This window comes from Pongo abelii, chromosome 18 (assembly GCF_028885655.2).
Source record: "Pongo abelii isolate AG06213 chromosome 18, NHGRI_mPonAbe1-v2.0_pri, whole genome shotgun sequence".
Lineage (NCBI taxonomy): Eukaryota > Metazoa > Chordata > Mammalia > Primates > Hominidae > Pongo > Pongo abelii.
Genome location: NC_072003.2, coordinates 80,688,969 through 80,707,157, shown reverse-complemented (window position 1 = coordinate 80,707,157; position 18,189 = coordinate 80,688,969). Strand labels below are relative to the sequence as shown.

The window sequence follows — 18,189 nt, the reverse complement described above, 5'->3', positions numbered from 1 at the left end:
GGCAAGGTGGGTCGTGCCTGTAATCCTAGCACTTTGAAAGGCCAAGGCGGGAGGATCACTTGAGCCCCGGAGTTTGAGACCAGCCTGGGCAACATGACGAAACCCTGTCTCTACAAAAAATACAAAACTTAGCTGGGTGTGGTGGCGCATGGCTGTAGTTTCTACTACTCAGGAGGCTGAGTTGGGAGGGTTGCTTAAGCCTGGGAGGTTGAGGCTACAGTGAGTCAAGATTGCACCACTGCATTGTAGCCGGGTGACAGAGGGACACCCTGTCAAAAAGAAAGAAAAGAAAAAACCTAACTCCCTGGCCTCATGGAGCCTACATTTTGGTAGAGGCTAAGTATGGCTTCATGGTGGGTGCAGGACAAAAGCTAAGACCATCCTGGAGGGAGCTATGCCCCTCTGGGGGATTCTATGCGGTGCCACTAGAGAGTCCTTCCCATCCTCCAGACACGTCATGGAATCCCCATTGGTGACTGAATGAAATCCAGATTCAGGAGAGGAAGTAAGTGCAGAATAAGGCTGTGAAGCCCAGCTCCCCCGATCCCATGACCTGGGAATTATCCAGCCTGCCTTTGTTTCTTTAAACCATGCATCAGGCACCCACTTGACTGTAGACTCAGATGCCTATGGGGCTCCTGGTAGTGGTGTAGCATCCCATTTGTCTTGTTCCCAACTTTCTCCATCCCCATCACTACCTGGCTCAGGGGACTTCTACCTCCTTCCACACTGCCTGAAATGCCTGGTTTATCTTGGCAGCACGTACAAGCTTGGAGAAACTCCTTTTATCTACGCACATGGGCACGGCCCACCGCTCTAGTTCTCAGCAGCAGGGAAGAACTCCTCAAGCCAGCCCAGGCCCTGGGACTCAATCCTGGGTTTGAGCCCCTCGGCTGTGGCTAGTCAGGTCAATGTCTAGTACCTATTAATCCCCTCTTGCAAAGAAGAGTCCCACAGCAATCTGTTAGTCCCGTCGATTGTACAATGAGGCATTGTGCTGGCTGTGAACCATCAAGCTCTGCAACTATTTTATTGCCTTAGAAGACCTTCAGAGGGAGAAGCCATGTAAAAATAAAGTCTGAGCAGACTTTAAAGTTTTTATTATTTTATATTATGCCATGACTTGCACGGAATGACCACAAAGTGGCATGCCTTCCTGGTCACGTAACGTAACTCATCAGGCCTGGCTAGAAAGTGAGAACTCCCAGATACACAATTTAGTCCACTAGAAAGATGGGAGGGAGCAAAGGAAAGAGAAAGAGACAGAGGAAGGCACAATGATAAATAATTATCTGCCTCTTCTCTAATAGGTTAGTGGCTTATTCTAAAAATGATGATAATGTCATTGAATACAATTTCTGATTCATGGTCAAGGTCTTTATGTTCAAGGAAAGGAGCTTTCTTAGAAGGACTGGATCTAATCAATACATATTTGATGTTCAAATATTTGACTTTCAAACAAAATTTTTACAGCCAAAAGAAAATGAAAGAAATGATACTGACAAGCTCTCTTGCCATGCCCTTGTCAAAGCACCCACAGAAAGAATAAGTGCAAAAGGTAATGAAGGCCCTCCCCTCCATCCAAAGAAACGTATCCATGGAGTTCTGACAGCCGAGCTCCCCTCCCCTACCCAAACCTCAACACTATCAGGTCGGAGGAGCCCCGTGGCAGTTGGAAGCCGGGTCCCTCTGTTCCTCAGAAGCGGCCTGCTTTTTTGTGTCCCAGTCCATGTCTGTAATGAATAATCCATGGAGATCCATGTGCATATCGACATCAACAGAGGCACGGGCCAATTCTGTAAAGCTTTTGGCATCCAGAATGAGCAGAAAAGGCAGCTTTTGGGGATCAGTAGAGACAATGGCTGATAAGATTACTCCTTTGGGGAAACAGAAAAAAACACTTTGTGAAAGTGCAGCCTTCAGTCGGAGGGATGAATTTCTCAGCATGTCTGTCTGCCCTCTTTAAACATGTGTATCTAACCAAAACAGGAGGGAAGTGAGTTTGAGACACTGTAACAGAAGGAAAAGGCCTGGGAACTAGGCATCAGAAAACCTGGTTCTAGGCCGGGTGCGGTGGCTCACGCCTGTAATCCCGCCACTTTGGAAGCAGAGGTGGGCGGATCACTTCAAATCAGGAGTTTGAGACCAGCCTGGCCAACATGGTGAAACCCCGTCTCTACTAAAAATACAAAAATTAGCTGGGTGTGGTAGTGGGTGCTTGTAATCTCAGCTACTCAGTAGACTGAAGCAGGAGAATTACTTGAACCTGGGAGTGGAGGTTGCCGTGAGCCGAGATCGCGCCATTGCATTCCAGCCTGGGTGACGGAGTGAAACATGGTCTCAAAACAAACAAACAAACCAGAAAACCTGGTTCTAGCCTTGGCTGGGCCAGTCCCTTGACCTCTCGGAGCCTCAGTCTCTTCATCTGTAGAGATGGGATAATCTCACCTACACTCCACAGGGTTGCCGAGAGTATCTCCTGCATGATGGATTTTGAAAGCACTCTGTAAATTATTGCAGCCATCGAAGAATGGCATTCGGTTTTTTGTTTGTTTTGCTTTTTTGAGACAGGGTCTTACTCTGTTGTGCAGGCTAGAGTGCAGTGGCGTGATCACAACTCACTGCAATCTCGATCTCTTGGGCTCAAGCTATCCTCCCACCTCAGCCCTCCAAGTAGCTGGGACTACAGGCACATGACACCATGTCTGGCTAATTTTTGTATTTTTTGTCAGATGGGGTCTCCCTATATTGCCCATGCTGGTCTTGGACTCCTGGGCTCAAGCGATCTGGCCACCTTGACCTCCCAAGTACTGGGATTACAGGCATGAACCACCGCACCTGGCTTGAAGAATGGCATTTCAATGGGCCCAGTTCATCTCTTGCACATGTAGCAGTGCTAGTAAACTCATCCTTCCCCTCTGTAAAATGGAAATACTCTCAATACTCACTCTGAAGGGATAGAGAGTTAAACGAAATAATGCATATCAACTTCCTGCAAACACTCTCAATGTCTCCAGAGGGTCCCAGGTGGAAGAGCAGTTGAGCATCGTTGAAGTCAGAATGGCCTGGATTTAAATCTTACCTCTGAATGTAAGGGGTGTGTGACCTTGGGCAACAAGGTCACTCTCTGAGCATCCCATTGGTAAAATGAAGACAACGATACTCCCTCCTCACAGAGAATGTAAAGGAAGCGTCCACCCCACTGAGTGGGAGAACGACCTGAACAGGAGGCAAGGCCTGTGGTCCCCTGCCTCGGAGATGACAGTGACACAGGGTTGCTGGCCTGGCGTGCCATGCCATGATCAGTAGGAAGACAAGGCTCAGGTGGAAAACCACTCCCTTGTGACCTGAGGGAAGAAGCTGGCAGGCTCAAGTGGGGCAGCCTACCCTCCTTGCAGGTGTGGCAGCCCCATTGCTGGCGTGGCCAGGTGGCATCCCCACCTATGGTTCTAGTTACCCTCCTTAGCCTCCTCAGGGCTGTGGGCAGGGCATTTCTGAAGCATTTCTGAGAATGAAAGAGGGAAAGGATCGTTCAGTCAAGTGGAAACCTAGAAAATAGAGGTGGGCCACAAATACACATTTCCAGGGGCTCCGTGAAACATTTACATGCTTATACATTGTTAAAAATTTGGATCCAGGATCCAGGCCAGGTGCAGTGGCTCACACCTGTAATCCCAGCACTTTGGGAGGCCAAGATGGGAGGATCACTTGAGCCCAGGAGTTTGAGACCAGCCTGGGAAACATAGTGAGACCCTTTCTCTACAAAAAACAAAAAGAATGAGCTAGGCATGGTGGTGTGCCCCTGTAGCTCCAGCTACTTGGTGGGCTGAGGCAGGAGGATCACTTAAGCCCAGGAGTTTGAGGCTGCAGTGAGCTATAATCATGCCACTACACTCCAGCCTGGGCAACAGAGCAAGACTCCATTTCTTAAAAACACTTGTTTTGGATCCAGCCACTGCAATCAATTTTAAAACCAAGATTCTGCATTCTGAGAGAGTTTAGTGTCACTGAGTGGAAAGGAGATGGATTTTGTGCAGTAAAAAACTTAAATTTGTCTAAAGAGGGGGCTGGCTTTTGTCCTCAGCTTCTGGGAGGTCACCTCTATACCCGTGGAATGTCCTGCTTGATACAAGTATCTTTGTATACCTGGGGGCCTTGGGCCACACCAGGCAGTCTACCTTTACAATGGGATTTATGGTGGGGCCTTGGGCCACACCAGGCAGTCTACCTTTACAGTGGGATTTATGGTGGGGCCTTGGGCCACCTGGTATGAGCTTGATCTCCAGGAGGACTGAAGACAAAATAAATGTCAGACACACAGGCGGTCAACGATGTTTACATGACTGAGCCCCAATAAAAACTCTCCATACCGAGTCTCAGGGGAGCTTCCTGGCAGGCAATAATACTCGGTGAGCATTGTCACACATCATTGTCAGGAGAAGTCAGTGCTATCTGTGACTCTACTGGGAGAGCGCAGCTGGAAGCTCCTGCCTGGTCCCTGCTGGGCTCTGTCTTGTGCACCTCTTCCCTTTGCTAATTTTAGTCTGTATCTTTTCACTGCCACAAACCAGAACTGTGAGCATAAGTGCTTGCAGTGAGGTTGGTGATTTAATGAATTATTGAAGCTGAAGGCTATCTTGGGGACCCTCAAACTTTGCAATTGGTATCAGAAGTAAAGGTGGTCTTGGGGACTCCTCACCCTTTAGCTTTGAGCCAGACAGATGTAGACTTCAAAGCACCAATTCACCCCGTTTATGACCTAGGGGGGTCAGCTGCCCCCAGATGGTGTCTCTGTTAGAGGGGGATCTGCAGCATCGTGCAGCCACTAGGCATGGCTTCTTAGAGTCTTACCGTCATCCTCATCCTTGGCACCTGGCGTGGGCACAAACAGGGGTTCCGCTGGCCAGCAGTCGTCCTCTCTCCATTTTAAGGATGACTTTGTGAGAATGTCATATTTTATTATCTGTACATCCAACGAGGAAAAACACATAAATGACTTGTTTGAGAGAATACTATTCTCTGCAAATAGGAGCGCATGAAGATCCACACAGAGGAGATGAAGCCCATCGGATGTAGACCTTTGACATAATCTCCCAATGACAGCTACCTCTGGTGAGCACAGCCAAGAAAGCACAGGAGCTAACTCTCCTCCCCCAGTTTTTTGGTTTTTGTTTGTTTGTTTGTTTTTTGAGACGGAGTTTCACTCTTGTTGCCCAGGCTGGAGTGCAATGGCGTGATCAGCTCACTGCAACCTCCGCCTCCCAGGTTCAAGCGATTCTCCTGCCTCAGCCTCCCGAGTAGCTGGAATTACAGGCGCATGCCACCACGCCCGGCTAATTTTTTGTATTTTTAGTAGAGACGGGATTTCACCATAGCCAGGTTGGTCTTGAACTCCTGACCTCAGGTGATCCACCCACCTCAGCCTCCCAGAATGCTGGGATATTACAGGTGTGAGCCACTGCGCCCGGCCTCCTCCCCCAGTTTTAAACATGGGTCCTCTGGCCACCACGTAGCTGATACTGCACAAGGAATTCTTTTAAAAATTAAAATCTTTTAAAATTTATTATTATTTTTTAATATAGAGACAGGGTCTTGCTATTGTTGACCAAACTGGTCTTGAACTCCTGGTCTCAAGCAATCCTCAGCCTCCCAAAGTGCTAGGATTACAGGCGTGAGCCACCACACCCCACCTAAAAATATTGAATATATCTTGTATTTGAAATTGCACTGCAATTTTATATGAGTTAAATAAATGAATATATTCAATGCAAACATTTAAAGTATAATACAACCCCTTTGTTGCTTTAAGGGTGCAATTCCCTGAATCTCTCTTAATCTCCCAATAGGCCTATTTCCCTCTGGGGTTTGGGATTAGTGGAGTGGCTTGGGGTATGGAGGGGTGGAGGCTTAATTTTTGGCCGTGTACACTTCTGCTCTGTTTGCATTTAAAAAAAAAGATTTTCCATTTTATTATGAAAAATGAAGACGTTAAAAAGAAGTGACACCTGCACAGCACTTAGCACAGTGCCCAGCACACAGTAAGTATTTGACAAATGGTAGCTTAAGAAGCAAAATGGGCCAGGCATGGTGGCTCACGGCTGTAATCCAGCACTTTTGGTGGCTGAGACAGGAGGATCCCCTGAACCTAGGAGTTCAAGACAGACATGGACAACACAAAGAGACTCTGCCTCTTTCTGTATATATTTTTTAAATAAAAAGGAAAAAACAAAACAAAACAAAAAAAGAAGCAAATAAATCCTCTAAGTTTCAGCTACACCCTCTCTGCTGGAGAGGGTGAGTTCCTTAGGTCAGGGATTGGGAATCCACCCTGCTGACTTCCTTATCCTCGGTGCCTACCACATTGTAACCCATAGTTGGTGCTCATTAAATATGTATTGAATAAAGAAATCAGTGAATAAACTCCAGCCATAACCTCTTACCTGAACCTTAGCCCATTAGGTGCCACTCCCTCTCCCAGCTGTCCATCCTTACTTCAAATTTATTTTATCCTATGCTTATTCCCTCTGACCTCCTCTTTTGTAATCAACATCTCAGAACCTTAGAATTCAGCTTTGCATATAGACACAATCACTGTAGGAAAAGCCTGTGAATACACAGAGACCAGTACCTTAGTTGGGATTGGACTCCATTGAACTCCTGCAGCAAAGACATATCGGTATTGCTTTCCATTGTGAGCATAATTGACCCGTGGAAGCTCTAAGCCTACAAGGAAATGAGGAGGTGGATGAAGCCCCCATCATTGGGGGCTGGGAGCATCCACCCTTCCTGTCAGACTGGGTAGCCTTTCCTCAGAATCCGTTTCCAAACCAAGATCCTTGAGCTTGATTTAGAGCCTGGATTGGATCACAGGTGGTCAAAGGCAGGGGAGGGAGCCTCTGGTAATTTAATTACCCCAGCTCTATTAGAGAGTCCAGGAGCAAGGTATCGCAGACCTAGGTTTTAAGTGTATAAACATCTTTAATTATCCAACATAGAAATCAAAGAGAATTGCATGATTAAAATCAGAGGCTACTGCAATTTCTTAAAGCTTTTTTCAAAAAAGTGCTGATGTGTAAATATGTGTGCACGCATGTGCACATATGTGATGAGAAATGGGAAGCTGGCTGGGTGCAGTGGCTCATGCCTGCAATCCCAGCACTTTGGGAGGCCAAGGCGGGCAGATCACTTGAGTTCAGGAGTTTGAGACCAGCCTGGCCAACATGGCAAAACCCTCCCTCTACTAAAAATACAAAAAAAATTAGGCAGGCGTGGTGGCGCACGCCTGTAATTCCAGCTACTTGGGAGGCTGAGGCAGGAGAATCACTTGAACCTAGGAGGCAGAGGTTGCAGTGAACCGAGATCGTGCCACTGCACTCCAGCCTGGGCCACAGAGGGAGACTCTGTCTCAAAAAAAAAAAAAAAAAAAAAAAGAAAAGAAAAGAAAAAGAAAAAAAAGAAATAGGAAGCTGTGCTAGGCATGGTGGCTCATGCCTGTAATCCGAGCACTTTGGGAAGCTGAGATGGGAGGATCACTTGAGGCCAGGAGTTTGAGACCAACCTGCTCAACATGGCAAGAACCCCATCTCTAAAATTAAAAACTAAAAAATAAAATAGAATGGGAAGCTGTGGAAAAGGGTGTCAATGGAGAACAGTTAATTAAATCTGGTGAATTCTATAATAATATTATGGAAAACCAATGTTTACAAATGATTTTAATAACATGGGCATTTTTATAACATGGGATTTTAATAACCATAAGGTTAAGTGTAAAATGCTGGTTATAGAATTACTGTATCTCTGCTAGGTTACAAATAAAGAGAAAAAATTTGGAAGCGTTGCTGGGGTTGTAACCGCCTTACAGTTTACATTTTCTATGATAGAATCTAAGTTTCTCATTATGTGAAATATTCATCATGCTTATTATTTTTACATAATCAAAAATCTTATTTTTTTCTCTGTAAATGTGTGTGTGTATGTGTGCATATATATATATATATATATATATATATATATATATATATATATATATAGTTTGTTTGTGGTTGTTGTTGTTTTGAGATGGAGTCTCGCTCTGTCGCCTGGGCTGGAGTGCCGTGGCGCAATCTCAGCGTACTGCAACCACTGCCTCCCGGGTTCAAGCAATTCTCCTACCTCAGCCTCCCGAGTAGCTAAGACTACAGGTGCATGCCACCACATCTGGCTTTTTTTTTTTTTTTGTATTTTTAGTAGAGACGGGGTTTCACCGTGTTAGCCAGGATGGTCTCGATCTCCTGACCTCATGATCCGCCCGCCTCAGCCTCCCAAGTGCTGGGATTACAGGTGTGAGCCACCGCACTTGGCCGTAAATGTGTATATATGTATATATGCCTATTGCATCAAATTGAATTTCTAAGTCTGAATACTGAAATGCATGTTCAAGTCTTAGGAAATATTCTAGGTGGTTGCCGCCAACTGCTGGTGAAGATATAATGTCCAAGAAAAGAGGAAGCAGAGACACATCCATGGATAAATGCTGATTAGGCTCAGTGGGGCAGGAAGGGGAATGAAGTATTGAGATGGGAAGGAGATGTCCAATCCCACAAATGAGAAAGCATGAAACTTCCAAGGGACAGGCCCAGATGAAGGTGAGGCGGAGGGAACACTCCCATACTTAAATAAGAAAAAGGTGCCTGCCCTCGACCTCAAAGTAGGCCTGAGACTTCCAAGATGTTCCTGGGCCCCTCTCAGACCAGTGATTCTCCTGCCTAAGCCTCCCAAGTAGCTGGGACTACAGGTATGCGCCACTATCCCCAGCTAATTTTTGTATTTTTTAAAAAATAGAGATGGGGTTTTGCCATGTTGTCCAGGCTGGTCTCAAACTCTTGACCTCACATGCTCCACCCGCCTCAGCTTCCCAAAGTGCTGGGATTACAGGCATGAATAATGCCTGTAATTGCCATTGTGCCTGGCCAGTAGTTACATGAAATTAAGGCTTGGCCTCCCAAAGTGCTGGGATTATAGGCATGAACCACCATGCCTGGTCCTTAACAGCCATGTTCTTGAAGAATCTTCAGGATGTGGGAAAATACTCAGGTTACATTCATTAAGTGCAAGAGGCAGCTTCGGAACATTCTAGATGATACGGAATGCATTTTGCAAAAGTACAAATGCAGAGGCAATGGGATTTAGGATAAGAGAAGGCTGGGGTCAGAACCTGGCTCTGCTTCCTGCCTTTTGGCAAGTTTTGACATTGTCTGAGCCTGCTTCTTAGGACTGTTCTAATATCGCTGCCATTGGCTGGACTCTCCCTATGGGCCAGACCCCACACTAAGCCCTTGATGTGCATGAACAAATCTAATGTCAACAATAACAGAATGACACTGCCGGGATGAAATGAGAGCAGTCTGAGAACTCACTGGAAGGGACCCGGCCTATGTCGCACAATCCATGCATGATGGGAGGATTGGATGGGTATCCCAAAGCGCTGTCACAGGTGCAGGGATTATGGGTGGTTTCTTTATTGTTACACTTTTTAGTGTGGACAATATTGCAACAATAAACAAGCATGGTCTTCTCAGGAAAAAAAAAAAAAGTGATGTGGTGGGTGAGCAGGGATGGGGGTTGATGCCTTCAGACCTGGCATCATCTATTGATTCATTTCTAAAGACTCCAAGGGAATGAGTTGCCTCACAGAACCAGTTATGGGATGCATGGGATGCCTTTTACGGAAGTGGATTCTTAGGTCAACTCCAAAGGTCATCCTAAAAGAGTCCCCAATCTATGTGCTCTTACAGATGCCCAAACCTCCTGGCATGGGGCAGCTGATGGAACAAGGCTCTCAGTTTTTTTGTTTTTTGTTTTTGTTTTTTGTTTTTTTTTCTTTGAGGCGAAGTCTCTGTTGCCCAGGCTGGAGTGCAGTGGCGCAATCTCAGCTCACTGCTCTGCCTTCAGGGTTCAAGCAATTCTCCTGCCTCAGCCTCCTGATTAGCTGGGATTATGGATTTCAGGCGTGCACCACCACGCCGGCTAATTTCTGTATTTTTGGTAGAGATGTGTTTTCACCATGTTGGCCAGTCTGGTCTCAAACTCCTGGCCTCAAGTGATCCACCCACCTTGGCCTCCCAAAGTGCTGGGATTACAGGCGTGAGCCACCGTGCCCAGCCAATGCGCTCAGTTGAAATGCACACCGTGCCACTCTCTAGCTGAGTCTCCTTTGACAAGTCCATTCATTCTGCACTTTGGCGTATGGAACACAGACCTCTCTATGCTAGCCTTTGTGTCATGTGCTGCTGATGCGCTGTGAGCACAGCAACACAATCCTTGCCTCACGGGCTTATATTCTGGGGCAGAAGTTTTCCATCATGGCAATGGTGCTCCCATGGGATGCTGGCAATGTTGGGAGACATGTTTGGCGGCTCCAATTCAGAATGGGGGTCTTCCTGGCTTCTAGTGGGTAGAGGCCAGGGATGTTGCTAAACATCTTACAATTCCCTGGACAGTACCCACTGCAAAGAATGACCCAGCCCCAGATGGCGATGGTGCCCAGATTGAGGAGCCCTGCTCCATGGGTGCGACTCCTATTCTAGAGGGTCTGCGTTCTGTGTGTACCTCAAGGTCTCTCAGGCCTAGTTTTCTTCTCTATATTATGGGGCTGATAACACCTATTTTTGCAGGATATTGTGGATGTTGAGCGGTAGAAATGGAAATGTATTGTGCCTGTTCAATAGGAACGTGTTCACTTAGGGACAGAATTTGCAGAAGTCATCCGGCCCAACAACCACCCACTGCCTTCCTATTTTTATTTTTTTGAGACAGTGTCTTGCTCTGTTGCCCAGGCTGGAGTACAATAGCACAATCTCAGCTCACTGCAATCTCCACCTCCTGGGCTCAAGTGATTCTCACGCCTCAGGCTCCTGAGTAGCTGGGACCACAGGTATGCGCCACCACACCCAGCTAATTTTTGTATTTTTAGTAGAGATAGGGTTTCGCCACGTTGCTCAGGCTGGTCTTGAACTCATGGCCTCAAGTGATCTGCCTGTCTCAGCTTCCCAAAGTGCTGAGACTACAGGTGTGAGCCACCGTGCCTGGCCTCACCCATTGCCTTCCTAGGAAGCATTTGAAGATAGAGGAAAGATAAATGTCCCCAGATGCTTTTCATCGGGGCATCCCAAGAGCCTTTCCTTTTTGGCCCCTGTCCATGCACGGGAGGGAATTATTATGTAAAGAGGCCTCTGGGGTCCCCATGAAAATCTGCCCCTTTCCTAAACTCAGGACAAGAGGATGCATTTTACCTTCATGAAGAAATTCCGGCTGGCAGTAGACTTGGCCATCTTCTTCCTTCAGGGCCGTGGCTGTTGTAGATGCCACTTTGATTAAATTTGAGCCCACTTCTGCATTCTGAAAAAATTCAGTTTTCAAAACATAAAATAAAAACGTGTAATCCAGAGCAAACATTTGCTTTAGTATATATATTTTTAAAAATGCTTGAATACATGTCATCTTGGTTTAGCCTCACATTAATCATAGGAAGCAGCTCGTTTCCTGTTGTTATTCTTAGTCTCAGTTCAAAAAATGAGGATTAGCCATTTAAGGTGACTCCTCCAAGGTCACATACCTGGTAGGTGATAGGACTCTTTTCTCTTACTCTGAGCCTGCCTTACCCCTCACAGGGAAAATTAATGTGCTTCTAAGAGTAAGTTCTCACTTTTAAAGTACTAGATGATTCACCTATAAAAAGCTGCATCAGTCGTTAAAAGGATGCTTCTAAAGAGTTTACAACAACATGGGAAATGCTTATCACATAACACTAAGTAAAAGCATCATCAGGACAAATTGTGTGTGCAGTCTGAGCTCAACCACATTAAAAAGTTACACTGAGAAGAGACAGAGAAATACACTAAGTGTGTGTGTGTGTGTGTGTGTGTGTGTGGTATTTTTTGTGTGTATAATTTTTTTTTTTTTTTTTTTTTGAGATGGAGTCTCACTCTGTTGCCCAGACTGGAGTCTGGAGTGCAGTGGTGTGATCTTGCCTTACCGCAACCTATGCCTCCCAGGTTCAATCGATTCTCCTGCCTCAGCCTCCCGAGTAGCTGGGATTACAGGTGCATTCCACCATGCCTGGCTAATTTTTATATTTTTAGTGGAGACGGGGTTTCATCATGTTGGCCAGGGTGGTCTTGAACTCCTGACCTCAAGTGATCCACCCGCCTCGGCCTCCCAAAGTGCTGGAATTACAGGCGTGAGCCACCACGCCTGGCCTGCAATATACCAAATATTAAAAATACAACAGATGACGCGATTATGGGGGACTTTAATTTCTTTTTTGTATGCCTCTCTGTATTTTCAGTATTTTCTCCTAGAAAAAGTTATCACTGCAGAAATGAAAACAAACATGCAATAAAAATTATTCGGTGGACAAACAGCCTTCAAGGACATTTCTTGGTCTCAATTTACAGTCAGATTTTGCTGTGTTCAGTATCTTACTGTCATCAGTATAAGCAAGGAGAGGGATTTAGCATGATTAAATATTTATTGAGCATCTACTACTCCCTGTTTCCCTCATGTACTAACCATGGGGCCTTGAGCAAGTCACTTAGCCTCTCTATAGTTCAGTTTCCTTATGTGTATATTAATAGCGTATGCATCTTTGAGTTATTGTGCAGATTAAATGACATCATCTGCACAAATGATTCACAAGAATGCCTGCTTAACAGTAAGTGCTAGATAAATGTCAGCTGCTTCTGTTGATGATGTTGTTGTTATATTATTATTACTATTATTACCATATTACCACTACTATCACTTATTATTATTATATTGCTGCCACCACTACTGGAGATGAGTACGGGTTAGGCTCTGGAAGATATTGAGGAACAAGACGACGGACGATTATTGTTATGGCTGACTTCTCATTTAAACTTTTCTCTACTTTCTACATTTTCTAAGATGGCTTCTATTTTATTTTGGGACAGGGTCTTGCTCTGTCGCCCAGGCTGGAGTACAGTAGTGTGATGACAGCTCACTGTAGCCTTAAACTCCCAGGCTCAAGTGATCCTTCCACTTCAGCCTCCTGAGTAGCTGGGGGACTACAGGCATGCGTCACCATCCTTGGTTAATTTTTGTATTTTTTGTAGAGACAGGGTCTCACTATGTTGCCCAGCTTGGTCTCGAACTCCTGGGCTCAAGTGATCCTCCTGTCTTGACCTCCCCAAGTGCTGGGATTACAGGCATGAGCCAGTACACCTGGCTCAAAATGGCTTTTATAATTAAAACCAACCTATTTTAGGGATAGCAGCATTTTTGTTGGCGAGCATGAAAAGTTTACTGCAACTTAGCAGCTGAACCGCAAGGGTCCTCAGAAATTTAATTCAGTCTCGATTTGTAGAAGAAGTAACTGAGGCCTAGAGAAGGAAAGGGACTGATCCAAAGTCACATGGAGAGAAGCAGACCCTGTGCCTGGGGCCTTTGCATTGATTCTTTGGCCCAGAAGCAAGAGCATTGCTGGTAGAGGGCAAAGGCAGTGCAAAGGCCCCGAGGCTGGTTCTTCTCCAAACCCTGAGGTCTCAGAAGAAACACCCCTTCCCTAACAACTCCACTGGAATCTGCAGTGTCTCCAAGGCACTGGCCCTGAGCTGTAATTATCTCCTTTATGAAGCTCTTTTCCTTCTTTTAGCTTGTCTGCCCCATGAAGCCAGGGACCAGATTTTGCTCAGTGCCTGGCACCTAGTGCCCAGGAAGTAATTGCTGAATTAATGAGTGAATGCACAACTCAATAAGCTTTTCTTTGGGCTGTCAAGGGGCAAGACATGTTTTGCAGGGTGGCTGTAACAATCAAATGAGAGGAAATGCAGAGACAAAGGAGCCCAGCACCTGGCACATCGGTGGCATTTTAGAAACATTTAGCTGAGCGCAGGGGCTCATGCCTGTAATCCCAGCACTTTGGGAGGCCGAGGTGGGTGGATCACCTGAGGTCAGGAGTTCGAGACCAGCCTGGCTAACATGGTGAAACCCCATCTCTACTAAAAATGTAAAAATTAGCCTGGCGTGGTGGCACATGCCTGTAGTCCCAGCTGCTCGGGAGACTGAGGCAGGAGAATTGCTTAAACCTGGGAGGCGGAGGTTGCAGTGAGCTGAGATCGCGTCACTGCACTCCAGCCTGGGCGACAGAGTAAGACTCCGTCTCAAAAAAAAAATAAAAAATAAACAGAAACTTTCAATGCCTCCACCTCCATGACTCTGCAAGCTGGTGGGAGGCCCTTCCTGGTACCTTGCTAAGCATGTGACAGCAACAGGCCTCTGGGCACATTCCAGCCTTGATTCTTAGGGAGTTGGTCTGCACAGACATCTTATAACTCCAGCCCCAAACTGGTCGGACTGGTTGAGGAATAAACCATGAATTTTTCCACACACAGCAATAACAAACATGACTCGGCTGCTTTCAGTGGCCAGCATGCTCAGTTTTAGGAAGACATCGCTTTCCAGCCAGAATTCAGCACCATCTTGCAAGCTTGCACTGAAATCCCTACACTTAAGGGAACTCTCATGAGAAGTAGTCATCACCGTCATCCCCTAGAATGCTGCCTGCCATATGAAATTCAACACTGTGGTGTTCCGTGCAGATTCGAGCAGACCTCTTTTCCTCAGAGCTAATTTCCTCGACTGTGTAAAATCGGGGTGGTGATTCATAACTTTTAGTGTGGTGCTGGGTATAAGTGAGGTGGTTTCCACCTGCATCTGAGCATTATGTTAGGATTAAATTAAATAATGGTTGAGAAAAATAGGCTGGTCTAGGGCCAGACACATAGTGCCGCCAGACAGGCATACATTTCAGTTCCAGCTCAAATCCCAGGGATAATTCTACAAAGTTGGGCAAGTTACTTTCTCATCTGTAGACGTGCGGGATCATAAATAACTTAGAACGTTGTGATGGAGATTAGCAAAGCACTTAATAGCCCCTAAAATTCGCAGGAGCCAGGAGGAGGGTACAAGTGGAGGCCCACCAACCTTCTGTTTAAATACACCAAGCAAATTAAGTCCAACACCATCTCCCTGCCTTGACACACAGCCCTTCATGATGGCGTGGAACTGGCTGTCCCAAACAGCAATCGCGAGCCATAAGTTGCGATTTAAATTTAATTTAATTTTACTTTTTTTTTTTTTTTTTTTTGAGACTGAGTCTCTTTCTGTCATCCAGGCGGAGTATGGTGGCACGATCTCAGCTCACTGCAACCTCCGCCTCCCGGGTTCAAGCAATTCCCCTGCCTCAGCTTCCTGAGTAGCTGAGATTACAGGCATGAGCCACCATGCCTGGCTAATTTTTGTATTTTTAGTAGAGACGGGGTTTCATCATGTTGGCCAAGCTGGTCTTGAACTCCTGACCTCAAGTGATCTGCCTGGCTTGGCCTCCCAAAGTGCTGGGTTTACACGGGTGAGCCACCATGCCTGGCCTTAAGTTTAATTTTAAAATAAGCTTAAGTAAAATTAAAAATTCAATTCCTTAGCTGCGCCAGCCACATTTCAAGCGTACAATAACAACTCGTGGTTAGTAGCTACTGTGTTGGACAGACAGAATGTTCCAGCAATGCCCTGTGCTGGTCTGAAAGGATGACTGTGAATTGAGAACCCAGGACTCCTTAGAGTTCTGAGCTGGAATAAGGCAGTCTCTGGCCCCTGGCTCCTTCCTGCCTCATCCCAGGCTCCATCCCTCACTGCGTGGATGCCCTAGCCAGCACAACCAAGGCAACAGCCAGCCCTGGCCACCTCGTGGGCCTGTGGCAGGAACAGCAGAGTGGCAGTCTGCCCTTAGGAAGACAAGTATTGGAAGCAAGGCTGGGCCCTTCAGGAGCTTCTGGGATCCCAGGTGTCTAGCACATGGTTGGGGTGGGGGTGGAGGCACCCCTCTGGGTAGGCAGAATGCCGTGGCTCTGTGAATTCACCCTGTGGAGTAGGGGTCCTGCTAGAGAAAGAAAGTCTGGACCACAGTCCTCCAAAGTGCTAAACCCGGAGCAGGGGCCCCTCTTGCCAGGGTCTAAGAGCAGAAAAGGCATTGAACACAGAGCCTGGCACCTAGCGGATCCTCCATGAATGGTGCTTCTCTTATTTGAGTGTCTGCATTTGTGCATTTGGAGCCAGAAACCAAACCCACTGATCCAGTCGTCAAAGCCATCCCTTCCAGGTCCACAGTGCTTCCTCCTGTAAAATGCCCCTTAGGCGTGGGTGCACGCGAACCTCGGGCCTCACACAGCGCCCTGCACGACCAGGGCAGGGCCAAGGTCCAGATGACCCGCCCCTGCCCACACCCCTCCCAGCCACTGCCTGCCACTGCTGAGCCCTGCCTCAGGCACCCCCACACCACCCTGCGTAAACAGGCCCACGGTGCCCAGAGGCCCTGCCGGCCCCGCCTTCCTTTGACTGCAACTGGTCCCATAGCAAGAGAATCTGGGACATTCAGGACCTCCTGGCCTTTTAAATAGAATTTGCTATTGCCTGTTCTATGTGGGAAGCACTTTTCACTTGGGACGGATTCCAAAGGCTAAAGGAAGATGCTGCGCCCTTTTAGAGACCTTGCTTCCCATTTTTCATGTATTCATCATTCACTCATTCATTTCAAATATTTAAGAGCACGCTCTGAGTGCAGCAGATGAACTGCTGATGAGACAGAGTCCCTGTCCTGCCAGAACTTAGGCTTGAACAGGAAGAGGGAAATGAACAAGTTACTTACACTTGAGATAAATGTTGAAAAAGAGCTACAAGGCGCCATTAGAGGATACGGACTTAGCTGCCGGGTCATGCTGCTGATCCCTGACCTTGGAGGTTCTCTTCCACAGCTGCACGGCAGAATCACTGGGGGTTTCTGAGACCACACCCGGGCCTGGGCTTCCCTGGTCTGGGCCGAAGCCAAGGCCCAGACATGGGGGTCTCAGGGCTCTCCAGGGGATACCAATGTGCAGCCAGCCACGGGGAGCAGGAGTGTCAGCCCAGGAGGACAGGGTTTCAGACAGAGGGGACAGCAATGTCTTGCAAAGGCCTCAGGCCCAGAGGGCATCTGAGTAAGAGCAGCATCTTCCTGAGGTCGCTTCTCCAGTAAACCTCTGGATGGGATGGAGCCGGAGCTGCCGGATCAGGGCATGTAAGTCTCTGTCCACCTGCCTGACTTTCTGATTTCAGTATGCAGGCAGAGCCATTGAAAGTGCAGTAAGAAGACATATGTAAGGGACAATAAGTAGCAATTAAAAAGCGTGGCTGGAGCTACCCATCCCAGGGCTTGCTTTCCTTTGCTAGTTTCAAAGCAGCAGATGGTTCACATGACAGCTTTCTTTTTTTTTTTTTTTTGAGATGGAGTCTCACTCTGTTGCCCATGCTGGAGTGCAGTGGCGGGATCAGGCTGAAGTGTAGTGGTGGGATCTCAGCTCACTGCAGCCTCCACCTCCTGGGTTCAAGCAATTCTCCTGCCTCAGCCTCCCGAGTAGCTAAGATTATAGGCAGGGGCCACCATGCCAGACTAATTTTTACATTTTTAGCAGAGACAGGGTTTCACCTTGTTGGCGAGGCTGGTGTTGACCTCCTGACCGCAGGTGATCACCTGCCTGCGCCTCCCAAAGTGTTGGGATTACAGGCGTGAGCCACTGTACCTGAACACACGATGGCTTTTAAAGATACACAAGCTAGGGGGCTGGGCGCGGTGGCTCACGCCTGTAATCCCAGCGTTTTGGGAGGCCGAGGCGGGTGGATCACGAGGTCAGGAGATCGAGACCATCCTGGCTAACACGGTGAAACCCTGTCACTACCAAAAATACAAAAAAATTAGCCAGGTGTAGTGGCGGGCGCCTGTAGTCCCAGCTACAAGGGAGGCTGAGGCAGCAGAATGGTGTGAACCTGGGAGGCGGAGCTTGCAGTGAGCCGAGATCGCGCCACTGCACTCCAGCCTGGGTGACAGAGCGAGACTCTGTCTGAAAAGAAAAAAAAAAAAGATACACCAGCTAACATTCTTAGCTTGGTTCCAAGGCAGCAAAGCATTCTCGAGCATGACAAAAGGTTATAAAATCTTGTAAGGTGTGGCAATGGGAGGGAGCATTTCCTCTCTGTGTACCATCCCTAGGCTGAGGTCAGCCTTGAGACTTACTACCTTTGTGCCTTGTTACTCCTCAGTACTTCCTGGAACCAGGAGACAGTCTGAGGGGCTGCACTGCGGTGCTTCTGGAGCAAGGGGTG

At 47.2% G+C, this 18,189-nt stretch overlaps 1 protein-coding gene across 1 annotated transcript in view; it reads right to left on the bottom strand.

The window, feature by feature from the left end:
* Nucleotides 1-1,194: 1,194 nt before the first annotated feature.
* BCO1 (beta-carotene oxygenase 1) overlaps nt 1,195-18,189 on the bottom strand; it is a 52,635-nt gene continuing 35,640 nt past the window's right edge. Inside the window, exons 8-11 of the mRNA XM_003780569.4 lie at nt 11,271-11,376; nt 6,629-6,723; nt 4,852-4,963; nt 1,195-1,877 (exon numbers count right to left, since the gene is read on the bottom strand). Coding sequence (XP_003780617.3) covers nt 1,648-1,877; nt 4,852-4,963; nt 6,629-6,723; nt 11,271-11,376 — 543 coding nt within the window. The 3' untranslated portion in view covers nt 1,195-1,647. The remainder of the gene's footprint in view (nt 1,878-4,851; nt 4,964-6,628; nt 6,724-11,270; nt 11,377-18,189) is intronic.